General features: G+C 39.9%; 1 protein-coding gene across 1 annotated transcript in view; it reads left to right on the top strand.

The window, feature by feature from the left end:
* Window positions 1–7,486: 7,486 nt before the first annotated feature.
* The window catches only part of DCP1A (decapping mRNA 1A), a 58,775-nt gene continuing 41,477 nt past the window's right edge, over window positions 7,487–24,784 (top strand). The window contains exons 1-3 of the mRNA XM_047094460.1: window positions 7,487–7,677; window positions 9,709–9,749; window positions 11,876–12,003. Of these exons, the coding sequence (XP_046950416.1) occupies window positions 7,543–7,677; window positions 9,709–9,749; window positions 11,876–12,003 (304 nt within the window). The 5' untranslated portion in view covers window positions 7,487–7,542. The remainder of the gene's footprint in view (window positions 7,678–9,708; window positions 9,750–11,875; window positions 12,004–24,784) is intronic.

Below are 24,784 nucleotides of genomic sequence, written 5' to 3'. Positions count from 1 at the left end.
ATAACATAAACTATATCTGGACCATATTTGTTATTCCACAAATCATGTAATAATTGATTTACACAAGAAAGCCTCCCACGAATCTTGTGTCAGTTGTGCCTCAAGCTCACATGTTGGATCACATATTGGATACCCAAATTAAGACAATATGTAAGCAGAAAAAACAAAGCATTGAACCCTTTAAGAATGTAATACTGTGTGAGGTTCCTGGGTGGGTCAGTCAGTGGGTTCGAGCCCTTCATCAGGCTCTGTGCTGACAGCTCAGAGCCTGGAGCCTGCTTCGGATTCTCTCTCTCTCTCTCTCTCTCTCTGCCTTTCCCCCACTAGTGCTCTGTCGCAGTCTCTCTCTCTCTCAAAAATAAATAAACATTAAAAAAATGTAACACTGTGATTTTACCTCAAAGTGGGAGGGTACAGTGAAGATACATATTCATTGTGGGTTTTTTTAATGTTTATTTATTGGGGGGGAGGGGCAGAGAGAGGGAGACACAGAATCCGAAGCAGGCTCTAAGCTCCAAGCTCCGAGCTGTCAGCACAGAGCCCGAGATGGGGCTCAAAGTCACAAACCTCGAGACCATGACCTGAGATGAATTTGGGCACTTAACTGACTGAGCCACCCAGGCACCCCAATACATATTCATTCTTAAGTGTATCTCTGTGCACATTCAATCCATAAGAGTTCAACAATTTATTAATATGCTTTAGCCACTGAACAAATTTTGTGTTGAAGGGAGCTAAGACTCATTAAATGAATTAAATGCATATGTAGAAGTGATTATGATGGCAATTTCACCAGATAAATAAATATTAGTAAATGAATAATGGTTATATAAGACTAGAAGCAAACCAGAACTAAAACTGGAAAGATATAGAAAAGAACTCGTGAACAAAAAAAGTCTCTAAGTTCTGTTGTCCGTACTTAGTACATTTTGTATTAATCTGTAGAGTCAACAAGGAAGATTTCAGGTTACAGAGTTAACACAGCAGATTGATGCCTTTAAACTCTTTCTTATTGTGTTGGCTTAAGAAATACAGTTGATCCTTTAGATGAACAAATAAAAGAAGATGTGAGATAGATAGATATAGATATATATCACATATCACACATATCATATATATATGAATATATATTCATATATATCAGTTCAATATAACTGATTGAATATATATATATGAATATATATATATGATTCAGCCATGAAAAAAGAATGAGATATCACCATTTGCAACAACATGGACGGACCAAGAGAGTATTTTGCTAAGTGAAAGAAGTCAGAGAGAGAGAAAGACAAATACTATATGATTTCACTTATATGTGAAACCTAAAAAAATAACACAAATGAATAAATGAACAAAAAGCAGAAACAGACCCTTAACTACAGAGAAGAAGACGGATGGTTGCCAGAGGGAAGGGAGTGAAAGGATGGGCAAAATGGGTGAAGGGGAGTGGGAGATACAGGCTTCCAGCTATGGAATGAATAAATCACAGGAGTAAAAGGTACAGCATAGAGAATACAGCATAGTAACAGTGTTGTGTGGTGACAGATGGCAGCTATGCGATGGGGAGCACGGCATAGCGGATACACTTGTCAAGTCACTATGTTGTATGCTGAAACAAATGTAACATTGGGTGTCAACTACACTTCAATAAGAAAATAATAATACAAGAAGATAAAGGTGCTTTAGAAGTGGGGGGAAAAAGAAATACAGTTGATTCTTGAACAACACATAGGTTGGAGCGGCAAACCCCCACACAGTTGAAAACCCAGGTAAAACTTTCGACTCCCCAAAAACTTAACTGCTACTGTTGACAAAGCTTTACCAGTAACATGAACAGTTTTTGTATGTTATATGTATTATATGCTATATTCTTACAGTAAAGTACGCTAGAAAAAAGAAAATGTCATTAAGAAAATCATAAGAGAAGACATACTTTTTCAATTTTTTAACGTTTGTTTATTTTTGAGAGAGAGAGAGAAAGAAAGACAGAGTGTGAGTGGGGGAGGGACAGAGAGAGTGAGACACAGAATGTGGAGCAGGCTCCAGTCTCTGGGCTGTCAGAATAGAGCCCAACACGGGGCTCGAATTCATGAATCAGGATATCATGACCTGAGCCAAAGTCAGATGCTCAACTTACCAAGCTACCCAGGTGCCCCAAGAAAATATATTTATAGTACTGTTACTATATTTATTAAAAAAAAAAAAAAAACCTTACCATATGTGGACCCACACAGTTCAAACTCATGTTATTCAAGTGTCAACGGTACTTGCATTTTAATACGCCCAAGGGAGAAAGAAAGACAGAATTAAAAGAAGTCTGAGAGCATCTGTGGCAACTGTCATGCAGAAGTACATTTTAAACGCCAGCCTCCCAATTTGGCTTTAGTAGGTTATTTCATGATGCAATTGCAAAATCAATTGCCTAATGGTATAGGCAAGAATATTTTTGGTCTTTAGCCACTTTGTGACTCTGCAAATTTGTGCTTATAACTGATTGCTAATGCAGAGCTCTGGCTGGAGTTCTCTTAAAGTCTTGACTTATTGTCAAAGCACTAAGCAATCTTCTGGTAAATCATATGCTTAATTTTAATTCCACTTCAGAAGCCTGAAGTTTTATTGCTGACTTTCTGAACAATCTGGAGCAGTACAATTAGTTGGGATAGGCTAGACCGAGGTAACAAAAAAGTACATAATCTCCCAAAGTACATAATCTCCCAAACCCAACACAGTCTACTCAATCATCTAACAGTCTGAGAAGGATACCCTGGACAGCAAGCAGCTCTCCTCTTTGTGGTGATTCAGGGTCCCAACCCCTTTCATCTTAGGTCTCTGTCATTCTTCATGGCCCCACAGTTGCCTGCACCCAGACAACAGAAAGGGGAAAAGCAAGTCAAGGGGGAACATGCTCCTTAAAGCTGTGGCCTGGAGAAGCCACACATCACTTTTGCCAACATTCCACTGGCCAGAATTGGATCAGAGAGCTGTACCTAAGCTAAAAGAGTTTGGGAAATGAAACCTATCTGTGTGGGGAAGGCAACAGAAAAGGATAAAAATGACTGCTGGTGAATAGTGTACAATCTCTGCCTCAGGGAAATCAGCTCATCTTGTACCTTTGGATGCCTTCATTTACAAATGCGTAACAATTATCTACATCCATATACCAATCTTGAGAGTTTGTGAGTGAGTATACCTATGAAGCACTTTGCTGTTCCATGGAGAAGCAGTATGTATCAGTTTTGAATATACTGCTAGTGTTTATACCACTGCTATGCTATGGTTAATTTGAAACGTTCCATTGGGTTAAGTAACGGCAAAGGATGTAGAACTTTCTCCCAAAGAACATTGTCAAGAACACCATGTTAAACACGATAAACAGATTAACTAAATGGCATGCTAATCCCATGTGCTTTTATTCCAGTTACATTACCCCATATGGAGATTTCTTTCTCCCTGGTTGAAAGCATTAGTATGTCTGCTCCAGAACTGACAGACTAAACTAGTTCACATATCAGAAATGCAATTCTAGAAAGCATCTAGTACCTTTTAGGATACTTTCATAAAGCTATGGGAAACCCAAAAGATTCCACCAAAAAACTGCTAGAACTGATTCATGAATTCAGCAAAGTCGCAGGATATAAAATCAATGCAGAGAAATCAGCTGCATTCCCATATACCAACAATGAAGCAACAGAAAGAGAAATCAAGGAATCGATCCCATTTACAATTATAGCAAAAACCATAAAATACCTAGGATTAAATCTAACCAAACAGGTGAAAAAATCTATACCCTGAAAACTATAGAAAGCTTATGAAAGAAATTGACGAAGACACAAAAAATGGAAAAATATTCCATGCACCTGGGTAGGAAGAACAAATATTGTTCAAATGTCAATACTTGGGAATGCAAGCTGGTGCAGCCACTCTGGAAAACAGTATGGAGTTTCCTCCAAAAACTAAAAATAGAACTACCCTACGACCCAGCAATGGCACTACTAGGCATTTATCCACGGGATACAGGTGTGCTGTTTCGAAGGGACACGTGCACCCCCATGTTTATAGCAGCCCTATCAACAATAGCCAAAGTATGGAAAGAGACCAAATGTCCCTCAATGGATGAATGGATAAAGAAGATGTGGTATGTATACACAATGGAGTATTACTCAGCAATCAAAAAGAATGAAATCTTGCCATTTGCAACTATGTGGATGGAACTGGAGGGCATTATGCTAAGTGAAATTAGAGAAAGACAAAAATCATATGACTTCACTCATATGAGGACTTGAAGAGACAAAACAGATGAACATAAGGGAAGGGAAACAAAAATAATATGAAAACAGGGAGGGGGACAAAACAGAAGAGACTCATAAATATGGAGAACAAACTGAGGGTTGCTGGAGGGGTTGTGGGGGGGGGGATGGGCTAAATGGGTAAGGTGCACTAAGGAATCCACTCCTGAAATCATTGTTGCACTATATGCTAACTAATTTGGATGTAAATTATAAAAATTACAAAAAAATAAAAAAAAATAATTGACATGCATGAAGCACAAAAGTGACAGGTCTTCCAGGGAAGAGGAAGACACTTTCCCATCTCTGACCTGCCCAGCCACCTCTCCCTTCTCCAAGTAGTCTCCTCCATGGCCTTATAGGCGTTGGGTTTCAAGATGGCATTCACTCATGAATATTTATGGAGAATCTACTCTATGCCAGGGGCATAAATACTAAATACTAGAGACCCAACAAAGATGCACTCGCTGCCCTTAGCCTGTAGTCTAAGACACAAGAAAGATCTTAAGGTTTGGTTCACAAACACAAGGCAAAACCATGCATCAAAGCAAAGGGGGAAGAGTTTCAATTCCAAAGTATTCACATTGTCCTTAATATATCTTGAGAACTGTACAGAGCATTACAGTCAACATTAACACGTTTTGGGCCATGCAAACATACATTTTTGAAGCAATTTTCCATCTGAATATTGGTAAATCTATGTAAGAAAAAAATTAATGAATAAGTCATGGGGATGTAATGTACAGCATGATGATTATAGTTAATAATACTATGTTACATATTTGAAAGTAGCTAGGAGAGGGGATCTTGAAAGTTCTTACCACAAGAAAAAAAAAATTTGTAACTAGTCATGGTGACAGATGTTAGCTGGACTATTGTGGTAATCATTTTGCAATGTATACAAATATCAAATTAGCATACCATACACCTGAAACTAATACAATGCTATGTGTCAACTATACCTCAATAAAGTAATAATTTTTTAAGAGAAAAAAATCATTTAAGTTTCAGGTGTGTCTTTGAATTTTATTCCAAGGGCTTGCATTATCTATTCAAAAAATACATATATTTTTTAACTTAGGGCACAGATTTTTAATTATTTTATTGAAAGTAGGTGGGAGTAAGACTCATTCTCAATGATGAAGAAAGGTAGCCATGGTGTATAGGAAGGGAGCCCTGAGGGAAGGCAGGAGTCTCTGGATTCTAATACCAGATGCCCCCAGACTAGTGTGGAACTGAGCCAGTGATTTCTCCATCCAGCTTCAATTAAATCACCCGTCAAATGAGGATGATCACACCTTCCCTAGCTCACCATTAGACTGTAAAATGAAAGGAAGCCCTTGCCTTTCTTCTCTGGTGAACTCCTACTCACCCTGGAGCACTAATGCAAACATCATCTCCTCCATGAAGCCTTCCTAGACTTTCCTGACCAGATGGAGTGAAATCCTCTGGGTTTCAAGAGCAACATCTCTAGCCTGGTCCCAGTTTCCTTACGTTGTCCAACTTGTTTCTCCCGGAGCCAGGAAGTTGTCTTAAACAGTCTTTAAAGCTCCCGAGGGGCTACCAGTGAAAAGGGAAAGGGTTAACATTAGGCAGAGAGAGATAAAGGACCTTCAGGGAGGCAGACTGCAGCTACAAGTGGGAGGCTGAAGAAAAGGCCAGGTTTGGAAGGAAAAAAAAAAAGGATGAAGGTATTCCAGACTTACCTCAGCTAGGTGCCATGCATGCAGTCTCACAAACTTTCTGATAAGGTCCCAATAAGAAGTCAGGGACAAAATTCTTCAGCAGCTACCCAGCCGGGACACATCTCACTCTTTAGAGCGTTATACTTTCCCTCAAACTGTCGCTTCGCTGTTTCCACAAGATTCATTCGACTCCGTGAGACAAAGACCAGCGTCTCTCCGACCCTCCTGTGACACCAGCTCACACCTAAAAGTTCCAGATACTTAAGGAACAGTGAATGACTGACACGCTTCCTGTCTGCCTTTGTACACGCTTCTCACGTGATACTGCAAAGAATGTAAGACATGAAGTCTCTTCCCATTCACAAATGTAAAATCATAAATACAAATATTACAGGGCTTTTTTTTTAAGTTTATTTGTTTTGAGTACGAGTGTGAGTGGGGTAAGGGGGGGAGAGAAAGAGAGAGGAGAGAGACAGAGGAGAGAGAGAGAGAGAGAGAGAGAGAGAGAGAGAGAGAGAGAGAGAGTCCCAAGCAGGCTCCATGCTGTCAGCCCAGGGCCCCACCGCCGTTTCAGGAAACATGAGATCATGACCTGAGCTGAAATCAAGAGTCGAGGCTTAACTGAGCCACCCATGCACCCCGGGGTTTTTTTGTTGTTGTTGTTGTTTTTCCTTTCAAAAATTCAATTCCATTGGGGTATCTGTTCAATGTAAGAAAAAAAAATTTTTAAACAAGTTGAGTGGTGTGAACAGAGCTCCGTATAGTCTCCGTTATTTGTTTTACTCTTTAGCTAGTACCTGGCTCTTCAAAATGTGTTAAAATGCCCAACAGATGTTTGCTAAAATAATGTATTATCTTTATCTTTTTAAAGCTTTAATCGATATAGGACAAACCCAGGCCTTCGTGCTCTCCTCCCAAGACCGGATGGAAGGAGTTACATGAGACCAAGACGAGGAAAATGAGCAAAAGTGAATTGCACAAGACATTCCTGTGTAGTTACAGGAGGCTTAGTTTGGCTTTTCTCAAAATTTTCCTACAGAAAAACACCAAATTGCTGGCGATAGTGATCCAGTGAGATCCGAGACCTGGGGCGACTTTCAGGGTACCGCCCTTCCTGCTCCCAGCTTCTCGGTGCTTTCCCCCCACGACCTGTGGAGTGCCGCACAGGCACAGCCGGCTTTTCGTTCCGCGGCCCGGCTTGCGCGTCCTCAAGCGCAGGCTGCCCCCGCGTCGGCCTGCTGCCTCGTCCGGCAGGAGCCCGAAGAAAGCTCGAGGGCAGCCTCGATCCCGCCGATAGGACATTTTAACCCGAGTACAGGATGCGCCTGCGCCCCCGCCGGCAAGCTCGGCCGCCAAAGCCACGCCGGACCCTAGGAGCCCGACGGTCCCGGAACCCGGCGCCCGGGCCGTGGACGCAGCGGAGCATAATAGCTGTTGTACCGCCCCGCCGCGAGGCCCGGAGGAGAAGCGGAAGTTGAGGGTGCTGACGCAGCTGGGGGAACCTTGCCTGGATGGCACCATCCTGCCCGCGACTCCGCCCCCGCTGGAGGGGCTCGGCTCCGGAATTCAAGATGGAGTCGCTGAGCCGAGCTGGGCAGGAGATGAGCCTTGCGGCCCTGAAGCAGCACGACCCCTACATCACCAGCATCGCAGACCTCACGGGCCAGGTCGCTCTGTACACCTTCTGCCCCAAGGCCAACCAGTGGGTGAGTGCGGCCAGGCTGCTGAGGTCGCCCGCCCGGCCACCGCCTCTTAAAGGGACCGCGCGGACTGTCCTGGGTTGGGGAAGATTCCGGAGGCCAGGGCGGCAGAGGAGAGGCCAGGGACTGGAGAAGAGACAGGCCGGTCCCTGAAAGGTGTCAGGGGCTTCGAGGATTGGGAGAGAGGAGCGAGAGAAGTAGGCCCAAGACGTCCCGAGGGAAAAGCCGATAGAGGGGAGGATTGCAGGAGGATCAGTCCCATGGGGTCGGGTCCGGGGACATGGGCGATCTGCCTTCTTTGCAGATGTGTTGGAGGATGAGAACGGTGGGGTCAGAAAGATACCTGAAAGATTGCGTTTGAAGCTGTGAGGGTTATTAGGTAAAGTACATATACATAATCTATAAACACCCGTGCTCTCCCCTAACAAGCACGTAAATAAGAGCCCCCTTCATAGAGGTCATTTGGATTTAAAGCTTGAAATCCAATTAGTTTCAATTCTTGGAAGGGAGGTGGTGGGGATAAATCGGCTTTTATCTAACTGCACTCTGTTTCCAGAGTTTTGGAAAAGATTTCAAGGCACTTAGGAAAAGGGCTTCCATGTTAATGGGATTCCCTTGAAACCTTTGGAAAAGAGACCCTGTAAATGTGTTTCGTTCCAGCTGTGTTGCTGGTGATGTCACCTCTGAATGCTCCCTTCAGACTAAGTACTTTTTGGCTTTTTTTGCACGGGAGGGGGTCTGAAAAGTTACATTCAATCTGTTCTCTGACTTGTGAACCCGTTTAAAAGTAATATAATTTCCAGTTTTCTAGTAATTGACCCTCAGTAATTTGCTCATTCAGCTTTAGGCTTTCCATTTGTCAAATAATCTGTAAATGTTTGTTGGATTGAGTTCATAAATGACTAATGTTCACATTTCAGTAAGAAATGAAATGCTTATACTAACAAAGCTCTGAAATATTATTGTAATATATTCTTTGAGTTATAAAACAGAAACATAGGTTATATTTAATCAGTAATTTTGTAAGAATGATTTGACATTTATAAACACTTAATTCAGATGAAGAAAGTGTTCAGAATCCTCTTGCTTTACTTTATCTTCTTTCCTTTACCTCCTGGAAGAGAAGGAGATATGGAAAGTCAAAAAGAACAAAATTATAGAATTTTTTTTTTTTTTAGTGTAGCTGTTCTAGACATTGCCTTAGTTTGAATTGTTCTGAATCATTTTACTTTATTTGGTCTGCATATAAATTTGTGAGCTGTGAATTGCAGACAAATGGTGAAGACTTGGGGGCAGGAACTTATGACTAACAAGCTTTTATTTCTAGTTTTTCACGGATTTTCAGTGTTGTGGAATTTTAATTGTGGAGTCCTGCTTTACATATGAAATGCAAGCCATAATCTGAATTGAAAAATAAGCTGCCGTTATTCATTCATTTGGATAATGGCACATAGAACATAAGCAAAACTTTTTCTTTGTTATTTTACAATGAGTTGTAACTTCTCACAAACTATGTTGCTTCAATGAACCAAAGATAAAATTAAAACTATCATCAATGTTTTGGGGCACCTGTTAAGCATCCAATGGTTTCAGTTCAGGTCATGATCTCGTGGTCTATGAGTTTGAGCCCCGAGTCAGGCTCTGTGCTGACAGCTCAGAGCCTGGAGCCTGCTTCCGATTCTGTGTCTCCCTCTCTCTCTGCTTCTCCCCCATTTGCTTGCTCTCTCTCTCTCTCTCTCAAAAATAAATAAACATTAAAATTTTTTTTTTAATTTTAAAAAGAAAAATGTTGCAGATAATAGACATGTTGCTGTATTGAACATTGTGTATACATTAGTATGCATTAATAGCATAGAAAGGATAAGAAAGAAACTGGTAACAGTAGTTTGTGGAGTAAAAGAGTTACTTGACCTGTTCCAAAGTGAGTAATTTTAAAATAAATAAGCTCATTTTAAACATGAATTATTTCTTCTCCATTAGGACCATTTGGGGTTGAAGTATGGGGGAAAAAACTAATTGACTCATTATCTATTATAGGAGAAGACTGATATAGAAGGGACCTTATTTGTATATCGAAGGTAAGCTTTTTAAAAAAATGATACATGTCTATTTTTAATCTAATGGTGAATAGTGTCCTATAAAGTTCAGCGTTGCTGTACGTTTGTCTTTGGAACCTTCCTGCTTGTCCCTATTCATCCCATTTGTAGCTGTGAGATTCTAACCAAGTTATGTCCGTTCTTTGAGCCTTCCTATGATTCAGAGCTAGTAATGTGTAATTTTAGCTTGAGAGTCATTTAGAAAGCCTGGATAACTCAGTTGCACACTTTATATTTTCAACTTTTCTGAGAGGTCATTATGTAAAATAGGATTGGTTTACAAACTACAGCTTTTGTTTTATTAGGCAACTTTTGTGTCCTAACTGTAACTGACAGGAAAGGATAGTCATGAGTCCTTATTTTTCTGGATCTCCCTTAGGTCTTGCTCTGACTGGGGCAGGTTCCTTCCCATGGTTTCTAAAGCAGAGGGATTCAGCAGGAATTATTACTGACATCTGGTCCTCCCCACCTTTTTGTATTAGGAGTTATCTTTTAAGGATTGCCTTTCTCCACTGATGGTAATTAACAAGAATTTGTCAAATATTCTCTAAATTCTGGTGTGTGGCTTTGAGATCTTGTCCAAATACACTGCTTTTTTTTTTCCTTTGTATGTAAGTGCTTTGATATTACATATTAACTATAGCAGCTCTTTAGTCTTTGCCACTTTGTTCCCTGCCGTTCATCTTTCTCCTTTTAAAAAAAAAAAAAAAAAAAGGCCTTTATCCTTCACCTACTTCATTATTCTTTATTACCTATATAAATCTCTAGAAACTCATTGTAGTTAGAGCCTCGGTATCTATGATATTTGGAAAGTACTTTCCTGGCCTTACTGTTACAGAATAGTACAGATCTACTGTTTGTAGAAAATATGAAGTTTAGTATAATAAATAGTTTGGTTTAATAATATTCATAGAGGCTTACACAGTGTTGATCCTAACAAAAGGAAACCAATGAAACTATTTGGGAAATGTGAGAATATTTTATGTGCCTTGGATTAAGGTACGCCACAGTGTCAGAATATCACTTTGCAGAGACCTTAGTCTAGAAGAAGCCTGGATTTGGAGTCAGAAAACCTAAAGCTGAATTCTAGTCACATTATTTGTGTGACTTTGGACAAAAGCCTTAATCATTCTGAGTTTATTTCCTAATCTGTAGAGTAGTATTCTAAAATCTCTCCCATGTACACAGAGAAATGAATGAGAAACTGTGAAATGTTGTATACATGTGAGGAGTGTCTAAAGGGTCATGTACTGACTCACCCTGATAGGAGAACCAAGGACATTTGTTATTATAGGATTCGAGGCATTTTCTGTCTAACTCAGGAGAACTGTGGAAAGACCTGTTTGGTGTAAGAAACAATCATGATTGTTATGGTTGACAGTCTATACTAAAACCAAGTCTGTACCGTATTTAAAATAAGTGATATTTTTGTTGAGCAAATGTTTATTAAACATCTACTGGCTATCTATCTTGGGATACAACTGCAAAAAAACAAGACAAGAACCCTATTTGTGTGGAGTTTACATTCTAGTGGAGAAAGACAGTAAATATAAAAAATAATAAGTGGTATGGGAAAAAAGAGGTGGGCTGGAGGTATTGAACTTGGGAGCAGGCTGGGAACCTGAGAAAGAGTAGTTCTTAGGTAAGTGTCACTGAGAAAGTGATATTGGAGGAGAAGCTTGCAGGGGGTGAGATAACTAGATTCGGGACGAGTGTTCCAGGCAAGGGTCTTTAGGTAGAAGTGCTCTCCTGTAGGGAAAGTGAAGAGCTCAGTGTGGCTGGAGCAAGAGAACAAGGGAAGAGGCAGAGGAGAGGAAGGCAAGGAGGACACCTACCAGCCAAGGCCCTGGTGGCCTTAGCAAGGCCATCGGCCTTCAGTCTGAGGGACTAAGCCCTTGGAAACTTCTGAGAAGAGGAGGGATATGATCTGTCTTAAAATTTTTTTTTACAATTTTAAGTGCTAACAATGTTGTGTAATGCAATAACGTAGTTATTCTTTGAAATGGAAATAAAGAAGTAGATAACATTTCTGTGAATTAAACAGTGACTACAGGGTTGTTTGGTTTTTTTTGTTGTTGTTGTTGTTTTTTTTTTTTGTCAAATCTAAGGTCAGCCTCACCTTACCATGGTTTTACCATTGTGAATCGACTGAATATGCACAATCTGGTTGAACCAGTGAATAAAGATTTGGAATTTCAGCTCCATGAACCATTTCTTCTGTATAGAAATGCAAGCTGTAAGTATATCTGTCTTATTATGGTTCATATGTTTACAATTAAAATTGAGTGACTTTAGTTTCTATCACACTATTTTTGGATTTGCAAGTTAATAATAAAAAACATAATCTATGCTCTTATGGTTATAAATGAGTCTCTTAGTAAGATCAAGCCTTTTAAATTGAACTTCTAAAATTGAAACAGTATACACTTTTGTATACAGTAACATTTATATTGTTTTAGTTAAATAAACTATTCCATATAATAGCATTACATTATATTCCTATTGTTTGTTTTATGAAAGTAAGTTTCACCCTTTGTTTTGGTTGTGACATTCAATTATTGGCTGTCCATGCCCCTGAACAACAGAAATAGAACTCAGTTTGAGAGATACAGGATGGGGACCGATACTGATATTTCTGTCCCTAAAGCAAGTACTATCTTTTGCCCTGGGAGTGTTATTTTTCAGTTTATTGAGTGTCTGCTGGGTCCAAATTCTGGGCCACGAGCTGTTGTACTCACTGTTAATGATACAATAACCTACGTACGGCAGGAAAGCAGTTAAGTCAGCTGTGACTCAGATGCAAGTGGCAGCTACTCAGTTGTAGAGCGACTTCTAGAGACCTTTCAGGCATTTTACAGACTCCTCAGAATGGTTGTATACAGTCCACAAAGCTCTTTCAAGAAGTAAGATACTAAAAAGTAACCTCAATTCCTGTATTTCAGTATGGGTGTTGAAGATATGAGTGTTTGAGGGCAGAAGAAAGGCAGTTTGTTTGGCACTGAGTGTAGGTAGATCAGACCTGGTTGTGTAGCAGAGCGACTGTCACTATCATCCAAGGAGATTGCCGGAGAGATGTTACTTCTCACTTAAAAAGGACAAGTTACTCTTTGGATTTCACTTGACTGGGCGGTAACTAGTATTGAAGGAATGTCTTCAGTGTAAAATAGAAGTAGCTCTGGAAATTAGGCTGCTTTTAATTCCCTGAGTGAGAAAGGATGTTGTTTCAGAGACAGAAGCCCCAAACTCTTCTCCACAGCTCACTTTATGTATCTGAGTGAAATAGAGTCTCTTGATTTTGCAGTGAACTATTTGCCCAGAAAGTTCCTCTCTGAGATTTAATTTCTGGGGACATACTGGAACTAATGTTAACAGCAGAATTACTTCAGATGGCAGCTTTCTTTGTGCTGAACTTTCTATTAAAGGGAAGATTCTGCAGCGAAACACAGATCCAGTTTGTTTGTTTTTTTTTAAGGGAAATTGGCTTAATTCTGTTTCTTACTACCTGGAAACTTAATCTAGCTATTGCTTCTAACAAAAGTTTGAAAGTAGTCTGGAAAATTATCAGAGACCCATGGATTTCATAACTATTTAGCATAAGCCTAATGTGAATCATAGTATTTCTTTCACAAGCAAAGGTTCCTGTGGAGTTGAAAGTGCAACATAGCACAAATAGAATTAAATCACGATTAACCAGAATTTCACTAATCAGAGCCTCGGTTATCTGGAAAGGTAGATCAGACTTTTTTTGTGCACATCTAGCAGATACCTGGAGTACAACCTGACGTCACCATAAAAATGTGCTGTAACTTTAACCCCACTATAGTATCCTAGATTAATTTGTTGTGATGGTAAGAATTTAAATCGTCAGGAGTGTTTATTACGTTAATTAGAATATTCTCAAGCAGAAAGGTACACTAATACATTTTATTCTAGAAAGATTTTCAACAAGAAGTTGAAACAAAGGTTTCCTTAGTTGAACAGAAAACTCACTTAACCGAAGTTGTCCAATTCCCCAGTTAGTTGAGGCACTGAATTATTTTCTAAGGGCTGTATGGTTTCTGGTATTGCTAATTAGAAATGCAAGAGCACATCAGCTTGTTTTCAGACTAGAGAAAGGCCTGAAAAGGTCAAGTACAACACTGTGGGTGTATTAGAAACAGTCTACAAGAGGAGCTCGGGGAAGGTATTTAAAGGAACAGCTGTATCAGGGAGAAGTGACAAGGCAGGGTGAAGTGATTCTGGGAGTGTGATGGCCTCTCTTGGGTCTATGTTTTGTCTACCTAGTCTCAAATGTGGAAAATAGTCTTGTCAAGGCTGCAAGCTATTGAGTTGTTAAGGGATTTGTTCTTTAAACAAAAAGTTAATTAGTGTCTGATTGTGTATACAGGTAATTATACCTGATTCTGTGGCTGCTCTTCTGTCATTGTCTTGTGGGAAATATCACTAAAACACTGACCCGTTTCGCTCGTTATACCTTCAGATCCAGCTTCTTTCACTCATGTCAGTTTTTGGAGTTACTAGAAAACTGAGCTCTCATTTTTCCCAGTTCTAAATAAATTGTGTTGTTTTATTTTATTTTTTAGTTTTGATTTATACAACACCCCACCCCCACCCCCACAAGGAAAAGGTAAAATCTTGCAGAGAAAATGCCTACACTAGCCAAGGGCTTAGGTTGGTGATTCTGTTGAATATTCTGGAAGTAGTATATTCTATACTCATCAAAGGGCCTTTTGGCAGTCATGAGACCCCTGTGAGGCTGTGGCGAGGGTTGGGAAGACTGCAGATTCTGTAATTGATTAAGCAAAGGTGTAGTTCCTAACACCTTATTTCTGACTTATAGTGAGGAGACAAGAGTCCCAGAGAAGTTAAGAAACTTGCTCAAGAGTCGCAAGTTTGTAAGTGACATAGGCAGAATTCAGATCATCAACGCCCGTGTTCTTTCTGGATGGCTGCAACAATAAAATTACTTAACTTCATCAATCCACATTCTAGAGCAAGGCTGTCAACTAGAACTCTAATAATGGGAATAATGGAAATTCTCTGTATCGGTCCTATCCCATAGAGCAGCCACCAGCTACCTGTGACTACTGTTGAGCATTCAAAGTGTGGCTGGTGCTACCAAGACATTTTCTTTTCCTTTTTAGTTTATTTAATTTAACCAATTTGCATGTAAGTAATCATATGTGGCTAGCGGCTACCATAATGGACAGAAGAGATGTAAAGCATGAACCCATGCTCCAAACACACCCTTTTGTTGTGCCATATCTGAATTTGGATTAGATTTTTATGCCTCTCATTTAGTCATTCTTTTTTAAAATTTATAAGTGATTCCTAGATACAAAGGCTGCAGAAGATATCCCTGAGGGTGGCTTTGCCATGGTAACACTCTTTTGGCATGAAATTTAATTTTCGGAAAAGAATTCTATTCTAGGCTTTGCCATTTTCGGGCTGTAACCTTGAATAAATCATGTAAACCACTGATCTGACCTGCTTATCTTAAAAGAGCATCATATACATGAAGGTATTTTGTCAGGCACTTAAAAATATAAAATATTATAGACTGTGTCTCCATCTTGGACCCAAGCCAAGTGATCTTTTTAAAAAGTGGAAGAGTTGTAGGGATTTTAATATTATCCAGGTTCTCTTATAACCCAGGCCCGTAGTGTCCTTCTTCACATCCCTTCTAACTAGCACCAGCACAAGCTGGAGACTCTGTTTGTCTTTACAGATATTATTTTCGGATGTTATAGGGGCCATTACCAGACAGCCTGAGGTATGATAAGTTGAAAATCTATACATGTTAAAAATGAGAAATATTAGAACGTACAAATTTTTTAAAGCTCTCAACAGAAGCAGTTCTGGTCAGTGGGTCACAGTGTTCATTTTGATCAGTATACTGGAACGCAAAGCACCCTCCTGTCTAAAACTTGGGATTGAGGTAGGTGTTTTATTTGTGGACACCTCTTCCTAAAAAACACTAATGATAGTTTTGTTTTTTTTTTTTTAGTTTTTTTTAATGTTTATATATTTTTGAGAAAGAGAATGACAGAGCGTGAGCAGGGGAGGGACAAAGAGAGAGAGACACAGAATCCAAAGCAAGCTCCAGGCTCTGAGCTGTCAGCACAGAGCCCGACGCGGGGCTTGAACTCACAAAGTGTAAGATCATGACCTGAACCGAAGTCAGACGCTTAACCGACTGAGCCACCCAGATGCCCCCAAAACGTTGATGATAGTTTTAATTTTATTTTTGATTGGTTGAAGAAACATAGTTTTTTTGCTGTGTAAATATGCGTTTCTACTGATCTGCTGATCTTCTGTTCTCATTTGTAAAGAGAATCCATGTTACCAACTGTATTATAAAACCATTCTTTGGAGACTCTGAACTTCCAGGAGTTCCATGGCAGAGGCACATCAAAGTAAATCTCCTTCAACTCCTGTCCAGCAGTATCTTGACAGAAAACCTTCCTCCTACAAACATTTAGAATTGCTGTATAAAATATTAAATGCATAGCTTAGGCAAAAAGAGAATAGGGGACATTTCAGTGGCCAGCATCAGAGTGAGAGCTGAGGGCTGAAGGGAGGAGCTTATAAACTGACACTGGCTGCCAGCTGTTAGAGCTTCTTATGTATGGAGCTCTCCTTCAGTAAGGACCCCATTACAGTGACACGGGGCCAGGAGACAAGGCCATGAACTCTCACAGGTGGAGAGGTGGAGCTGAGACACCTTTATATACATACAGCCAGGTCCCCTAATGCGCTACGTATTAATGAATCAGAAAGATAGCCCACCAACCAAAGAGGAGGACAAGGCAAGTTTATCTATCTCAGTATGGGCGGTGGTTAGAGGGAAAATGTCTCCCCCTGAAAATTGTGGCCATGAGCCTTCTCTCATACAGGATTTGGGGTTCAGGTTATACCATTCATTTGGTATAATTTCTTACCCAGGCCAAAAACTAACATAAAAATTGATCCTCAGCTGGTGAGTACCCTAGGACACCTGGTAAAAGCAAATGCAAAATTCTTCTAGAGGGACAACCAGATTGCCCGGGGAGCTCATTGATAAGCCTCCTGGTCTAAAATTACTAACAAGGAGTAATTATCTACAAGGAGTGTGAATTATCTACAGGGAGATAATTCACAATCAGTGAAAGGTAGAACACAACAAACAGGATTAGCCAAACCTTCCCAGGAACTTTTTAGTTAATGAAATGATCAGAGACGTTAATGGGTGTAAATGTCACATGTATAAAGTGACAGGTAGCTTTGAAAAATAACCAAGTCGAATTCCTAGAACTTAAAATTTTAATTATTGAAATAAACTCTGCCTGGACTCAGCAGTTAATTTGTAACAACAGAAAAGAGAATTGAAGAATAGAAAAGGACATCTGAGGGAATTCTCCAGAATTCATCCAAAAAATGAAAAGAAATGGAAAATGGGACCAAGAGCATAGGCTTGGAAAGTCTAGCATGTAACAGAGAAGAATTTCAGAATATAAAATAGGTTTAAGAGAGACAGTATCTGAAGAGATTACAACTAAGAATTTTCTAGAATCCTTGAAAGACATGAACCTCAGATTTAGGCAGTAAAATAAGGTACCAAGCACAGTAAGTAGAAATCACAAAAAGAAGCAACCAAAGGCTGCTTGAGACTAATTACTTACAAAGAGCACCAGTTAGACTGACAGCATATTTAGTTGCAGCTCCTGAGTTCGGAAGACAAAGGAATAATGTTTTCAGAGTACTGAGGAAAAAACAACCCACACTTCAGTAGTTCAGGAGAACAAAATAAAGACATTTTTCAACAAAAACGGAACTTTTGCCTCCAGCAGCCCCTTTCTGAAGGTGCTTTAAAGCAGTGCTGCCTGGTACAATAGCCACTAGCCGCACATGGCTGTTGAGCGCTTGAAATGCTCCTAGTGCAACTGAATTCTGAATTGTATTTAATTTGGTTCAGAAATAAAATTGAGTACAGAAGTAAGAAATGAAGTTTACAAACTATAATGAGCAAAGAAAAGGAGGTGAGTCAAAGTAAGCATGGACTGTATAAAACAGTGAAATGACTGACGTGAGCAGAGGTGCTAAACAGGTGAAGCAGGATGCTGGGGAGGCTCAGTCGGTTAATACGCGACTCTTAACTTTTGGCTCAGGTCATGATCTTGCAGTCATGAGATCAAGCCCACCTTGGGCTCTGCGCAGACAGCAGGAAGCCTACTTGGGATTCTCTCCTCTGTCTCATTCTGTCCCTCCCCTGCTTGTGTGTTTTCTCTCTCTCTCTCTCTCTCTCTCTCAAAATAAATAAATATTTTTTTAAAAGGTGAAGCAAAAATACTAGACACTAATAGCTTAAGGTAAAAGCTCTTCAAACCTAAAGCATCCCACGACTCAAGTAAGAATAGATAAATTGATTAACCATAGACTTAAATCAAGCTGTTTGTGTTCAAATGATTCAGGGTAACCACTGCAAAACAAACAGGATGTCTTTTAAACCAGTGCAAACCAGGATGGGGAAAGAAGTGAATGAACACCACGGGAAATAGAGAGCCCAACATAAAATGACATAAATAAATCAGTAACTAGAACAAAATGTTAAGTGAACTAAACTTGCCAGTTCAAAAAGATTGTAGGACAGGATGAAGATACAGAATTTGTGAGTAAGGCTGTTTTCAAAAAACTTAAAACTCAAAACCTGGAAAGATTGAAAGTAAGGGGATGGAATGCAATCTATCAGGCAACTGTTAACCGAACAGAGCTGCTGCAGCTGTGCTAATCATACCTGATAGACTTCAGGTGAAAAACATCAGAGGCTAAAGTTGCCACATAATGAGAAGAGGAATGAATTACCTAGAAGATAAAACTACCCCATATGGGATATCCCATATCCCATACGTATACCTAGTATATGCCAGAAATACATATCAAATGTTAAAAATCCATAATCATAGGGGGAGATTTTAACAGGCCACCTCAGTAATTGACAGATAAAGCAGATGGTTGTGAGTTACTGAAACAGTACAGTTAAACTTGATCTACCGGGCATATAAAGAACCCTGCCTGCTTCCAGCAATTCGAGAATTTGCATTTTTTTCAAATACATATTAGAATTTTATAAAAATAACCATATGTAGGCCACCCAGCCCAAGAAGTTAAGAAAAAAGAGAAATCTGGGTTAAGTTGGAGGAAAATACAGATGAGTAGCAATTAACTGCAGAACAAAGAAATTTCACTAGAAGGATAGAACGAAATCAACAGCAAAAACTCTCCCCCATAACCTGATTGATCCAACAACAAAAAGAGTGGGGATGGGGACAGATCGGGCAATATTAGGAATAATCAATGTATTTTTTACATATTGCAACTAAATGTAGGGAACACGTTTTTTTTTTTAAAACAAGAAATCGCTATGAAAAACTTTCTGCCTATATGTTTAAGACTTAGATTGTATGGTTTCTTAGAAGAAGCATAGTATAACAAAACTTATTCAGGAATAAAGAGATCTGAATACACTCAGAAACAATAAAATGTTGGGTCAGTAGTTTAAAATCTTTCCCATCACATCTAAATAAAATGCTAAGAAGAATGTTGTATTCAGTAAGTGGTACGAGGACAGTTAACTCTCCCATTTAGAGACTGGCCTCTGAAAAGCAGATAGAGGATCTGTACATTTCTGATCTTCTCACAGGACACTTATCTTGACAGTCCACTGTTCTACAGTGAGGAGATCATGATTCTATTACCCACTATTCCTTCAGCAAGCATTTGGCAAGCCCCTGCTACACGCAACTTAGCTTACTACTCTGTTTCTTCTAGAAAACGCTTTCCCTAAGACCAATGTCAGGAGTCCTTTGATTTCCACTTCCGTGGAAATTTAATTTTGGAATGCCCCAAGACTATTTTCTGTAAACAGGGTTCTGAGCAATTTTTTTTTAATCCAAAATTTGGTATTATATGAATCAACAAAAAAGTAAAAGTAAGCAAAATTGGTTTTTCTCTTTGTTACAGCAAGACAGTCTCCATCGTAACTTGGTTCATTGAAAACATTAAAGTAAAGGTTTGTGGTCCCAATAAGCTCTATAAAGTCAATTCTGGCATTCAGTGATTTCCTTTTGCAAAAACTATTTCGGTATTGTCTTTTACTCTGTTTTTAAAAAAAAAGGTGATTATTTAACTCAGACGTACACTTTAATACAGTGATACTTAATGAACATCTGTCATTTACCAAGCACTTTACCAAGCGCTATATATACCATTTCGATTAAACCTATGAGGTACTTTTAAAGAATTTTAGTTATTTTTTTAATCCTTAGGTTCTGTTGCATTTTCTTAGAAAAATTATAAGCAAGAAGTCATTAAATTGTGTTAGAACTCTACCTTTCTGAAAGGGTCAGGATTCTTAATGAAATATGTTACTATATCAATCCCAGTGCTATGACTATTACTCCTAAAACAGCTCTGTTAATTAATGGTAAAACTTAATGATTTAAAATCTGTGATTAGAAATATCAGCTATAAATTTTAATGATTAGGCTAGTACTAGTGAAAATCTGATCCACCAAAGACTGTGGAGGAATTTACATGTTTAGGGTTTTTTCCTGGTCATTTTTAGCAGCAACACTGATCCATTAATTAGAAGAAATACACAGTCTAGATTTTGTCTTCTCAGACCTAACTGTATTCCTTCCTTAGACCAATGTATGATGGTGGTTTTAGCCAAAAAAAAAAAAAAAAAAGATTATTTTACTTTATGTGTATGTTAGACTTTGCATTTTTTTTTTTTTTACTGAAAGATAACAAGGACAGTTATTCACGTTTCCTGCATCCAACACCTCAGGGCATGGATCTCCCACTGAATGACACTTTTCATTTTTTTAAATGTTTTCTATAATCCAAAAGCACTTTTGGAAAAATGAGCAAAGTATGTTGCCCTGTAACCTGCGTAACGACAACAAATCACTGTAACAAGCAAGTGAAAATAAAAACGTTATTGCTATTGAATATTTTTAAGAACTTACCTCCAAAAGTCTGTGAGAAGTACCTCTTTGTTTCCGCTTCACTTACAACTTTTCCTTTATATCGGGCATCAGTCTCTTGATAGAGAGCATTTTTAATTAAAATTAGATCACTAGAAAAGGCAGGGAGATTCATTTCCATAGTGTTGAAAATACAGCTGCCAAATGGAAAGTTTTAGTAGAAGAAACACTGTAATGTGTACTTTTTTTTTTTTTTTTTTTTTTTTGTCTCTGCTTGCCCTTTCTCAGTTCAAGGGCAAGACTCAGAACAGTAGAGATGGTAGGTAGCTCCTGGCATTTGCACAGATCTTCAGACTCCAAGCACAGTGCAGGAAATGTCCTTGCAAGAGAAGTTTACAATTTGTCAGGTCAAAAAATGTGACTTCTACCTCCAGACTGAAAGAGGAATTTATAAACAATTCTAAAAGCTCCACAGTCCATTCCCTGTGATCTTTGAATGCAGCACAGTGCTTCTCGAGCAGCCTGAAGAAAGGCAGGCGGTGTTCGCCATCTGCAGCGGCAGTGCTGTGGTTGGTGTGATTCCGTAATCAGTGGAGGAGAAAGGACCTGTGGCAAGTGCATTAATCTGGCCTTCTGGACAAAGATAAGGAAAGAGCCTTGCTGTTGCCACGTTAGTAGATCGAGGAGGTAGAAACACCACGAAAACATAGAGTGTAACTGAGACCCCAAGGCTGACCTGGTGACGCTGTCAGGTCAGACATTTCAAATGTCTCTGTTGCAGCCACTGTTTGGTGTTCTAATAGAGCCTGTAGTGTTCCAGTGGAGTCTCTAGTAGGGCCTCTGCCAAGTACCTTCTGGTTAACTTTGTAAGTCCGTGAACATTTCAGAATTTCCAAAGCAGATTCATTTAGTGTATCTCACTAAGTACTGGCTTTTTTCCCCCCTAAAGTAGAGTTGTCAGGTAAAATGCAATTTTATCTTTGTTTTTTATTGTGGTATTACCATAATTATAAATATTTTAAAAGTTAACCATGCATGCACCATTTATCTCTTTTAGATAATTAATAGTTTCTCTTCTGAGAACTCGCAAAGAAAAGCAACAATTACTTATAGCTAAGTGGCAGAAATGTGTTCTTTATATGTATGTATACAGGTTTTCACCTCTTGTTTACAAAGTGAAGTTCATTGTGGAGGTAAAAATTGAAACGGGTGCCTGGGTGGCTCAGTCGGTTGGGCGTCTGACTTCAGGTCGGGTCGGGTCATGATCTCACAGCTCGTGAGTTCTAGCCCTGCGTTGGGCTCTCTGCTGACAGCTCAGAGCCTGGAGCTTTGAATTCTGTGGCTCCCTCGCTCTCTGCCCCTCCCCCGGTCGTGCTGTCTTTCTTTCTCTCTCTCTCTCTCTCTCCCTCCCTCCATCTCTCTCTCTCTCTCTCTCTCTCTCTCTCAAAAGTTAAAAAAAAAAATTTTGAAGCAGAGTAACCACTAGAAGATTTGAAGCCACTCTGGAGTAGGCAGAATAAACCTCAAGACCTCATGAGGTTTAGTCCCCTGGAGGGTCCAGGCAGATCTGAGCTACTTACAAAGTCACTACTTCCAGGGATGCTCGGCATTTTTTTTTTTTTTTTTAAACAGAAAGGCATGGGATAAGCATTTGCTACCATTTAAAAATGACATTTTACACAGACACCTGGATTTCTACCTTTCCTTCTTATGACAAAGTGGCTGTATAGCCATACAGCACCTGCATCCCTGTAAGCACTGATAGTCAGGAACTCTGGGTAGGGCATGCCCCCCACAGCCTCACTGATCCCACCACAGCCTCACGGATCCCACCACACCCTGTGTCTCTTAGACTATCATGGGCATTTGCCTTACAACCCTGGTTTGGATGATCTGTTAGTAAATCGGCAGAAAAATACATATATAGCAGAGAAGTTAGGGAAAGGAGAGAAAAGAAGTTCCCTCTTTTCTCACCTACTATTTGAACTGTTTCCCAAAGCCCTAAATGTGGATTTTTGGGAGCACAGAAAACAGGAACTCAGCTCCTTGGAGGCCAGGGACCATGCTTCCCAACCTTTGTTGTCCCTTCTGATACATAAAAGTGATCATTTCTGTGTGGGACACTGGGGTGAATAGACCACTAGGGGTCGGACAGGTCCAACATTTGGCATACCCATAATCACTTGCAGCGACCCACCCCCACCCCCAGGGGAAGCTCTGCCTTGGGAGCAGCAAGTACTGTGTGGCAGGAAACTCTAACAGCAGGCATCAAGCCCTGGTGTGACTCCGCATTTTGTTTTATTTACTTAGAGCTGCCATTATTTAAGAATAGGAAGTCTGTAACTGGAAATGATCAGATGTAATATTCTTTGGGTTTATTTTCTTAATTTCCCAAAAAAGTTAGTGGTCATTTCATGTATCTGAATCCCATACTAAGATTACAGTGTTTAAAGGGACTATGGGGGGCGCCTGGGTGGCGCAGTCGGTTAAGCGTCCGACTTCAGCCAGGTCACGATCTTGCGGTCCGTGAGTTCGAGCCCCGCGTCAGGCTCTGGGCTGATGGCTCGGAGCCTGGAGCCTGTTTCCGATTCTGTGTCTCCCTCTCTCTGCCCCTCCCCCGTTCATGCTCTGTCTCTCTCTCTCTGTCCCAAAAATAAATAAATGTTGAAAAAAAATTAAAAAAATTAAAAAAAAATAAAATAAAAAAAAATAAAGGGACTATGGAAGTGATATTGCCAGTAAATGGTTTCAGGCTTGATTTAATTTAGAGAGGGGCACTAAATGTGAAAATACTAAACCAAAGAGTGTGCAGAATAACATTTTAAAATTTCCTGACCTATGTCTTTAATCAGTGTTCACTAAAGAGACACTGCAATTTTTTTTTTTTATCATTTATTTATTTTTGAGAGATAGAGACAGAGCGTGAGCAGGGGAGGAGCAGAGAGAGAGAGGGAGACACAGATCTGAAGCAGGCTCCAGGCTCTGAGCTGTCAGCACAGAGCCCGACGTGGGGCTCGAACTCCCGGACCGCGAGATTATGACCTGAGCCGAAGTCAAGACACTTAACCAACTGAGCCACCTAGGTGCCCCTAGACACTGCAATTTAATTTTTTTTTTTAATTTTTAAAAAGTGTATTCATTTATTTCTGAGAGAGAGAGAGAGAGAGAGGGCGCACACGGACAGAGGAGGGGCAGAGAGAGAGAGGGAGACACGGAATCCAAAGACACAGAATCCGAAGCAGGCTCCAGGCTCTGAGCTGTCAGCACAGAGCCCGCATGGGGCTCAAACTCACGAACCACAAGATCCCACCTGAGCCAAAGTCCGACGCTCAACCGAGCCACCTAGGCACCCCTGCAATTTAAATTTTAGAAAGTACACTCTCTCTTCTATGTTTGTGTTCATTGGTGTTTTAAGATGTGTGTTCTTTGTCCATAACAGTAAGCTGCTGAGGTAACTGAATCCCATTTACCAGCTGCATGTATGGATTCATAGCATTTTCCTGCGTGCCTGTTTGCCACCTACCACAGTTCCTGTCAAAATCCTAGGCCAGCCAGGCTGCGGCCCCACACCCTTTTTCCTGTGTTCTACTTTCCACCTCGGAGCCTTTCTCTTCTCTCTTTCCTTTAATGTCGATGTGGAGCCACCAGGCTAGGCTTATTGTCCTAAAGGAAATGATCTTTCAAGGCGGGGGCATTTGCTGTTTCACTAGCCGGGGCAGGCTACTGTTTACATAATCTATTCCATTCTTACATTACTTTTATAATCAGAAGGATCTTCCTTATGTTTAGAGTAAATGTTTTTGGCCATATTCAAAACACATTTTCTTGTTCTTCCTTCCTGTGTAGAGGATCTTTGTCAGTATCATCTTTAGAAATTTTATAACTCTTAACACCATTGCCAAAAAGCTTTTATCAAACCCCTTTTGTGTTTGGCACCATACTGAGAAAATCTCCAACCTCCTCAGATCCTTTTAGAAAGTAGGTCAGATCTAAATAATAAATGAATCAAAAAGACAGCATGTGCATGAGAGTGATTCCCAGCTCTGTTCT

This window comes from Lynx rufus, unplaced genomic scaffold (assembly GCF_022079265.1).
Source record: "Lynx rufus isolate CCGP_SWC_20201006 ecotype Redwood Valley unplaced genomic scaffold, mLynRuf1.p SCAF_4, whole genome shotgun sequence".
Taxonomy (NCBI): Eukaryota; Metazoa; Chordata; class Mammalia; order Carnivora; family Felidae; genus Lynx; species Lynx rufus.
The sequence above is the reverse complement of the archived record's forward strand: the minus strand, read 5'-3'. Positions and strand labels throughout refer to the sequence as shown.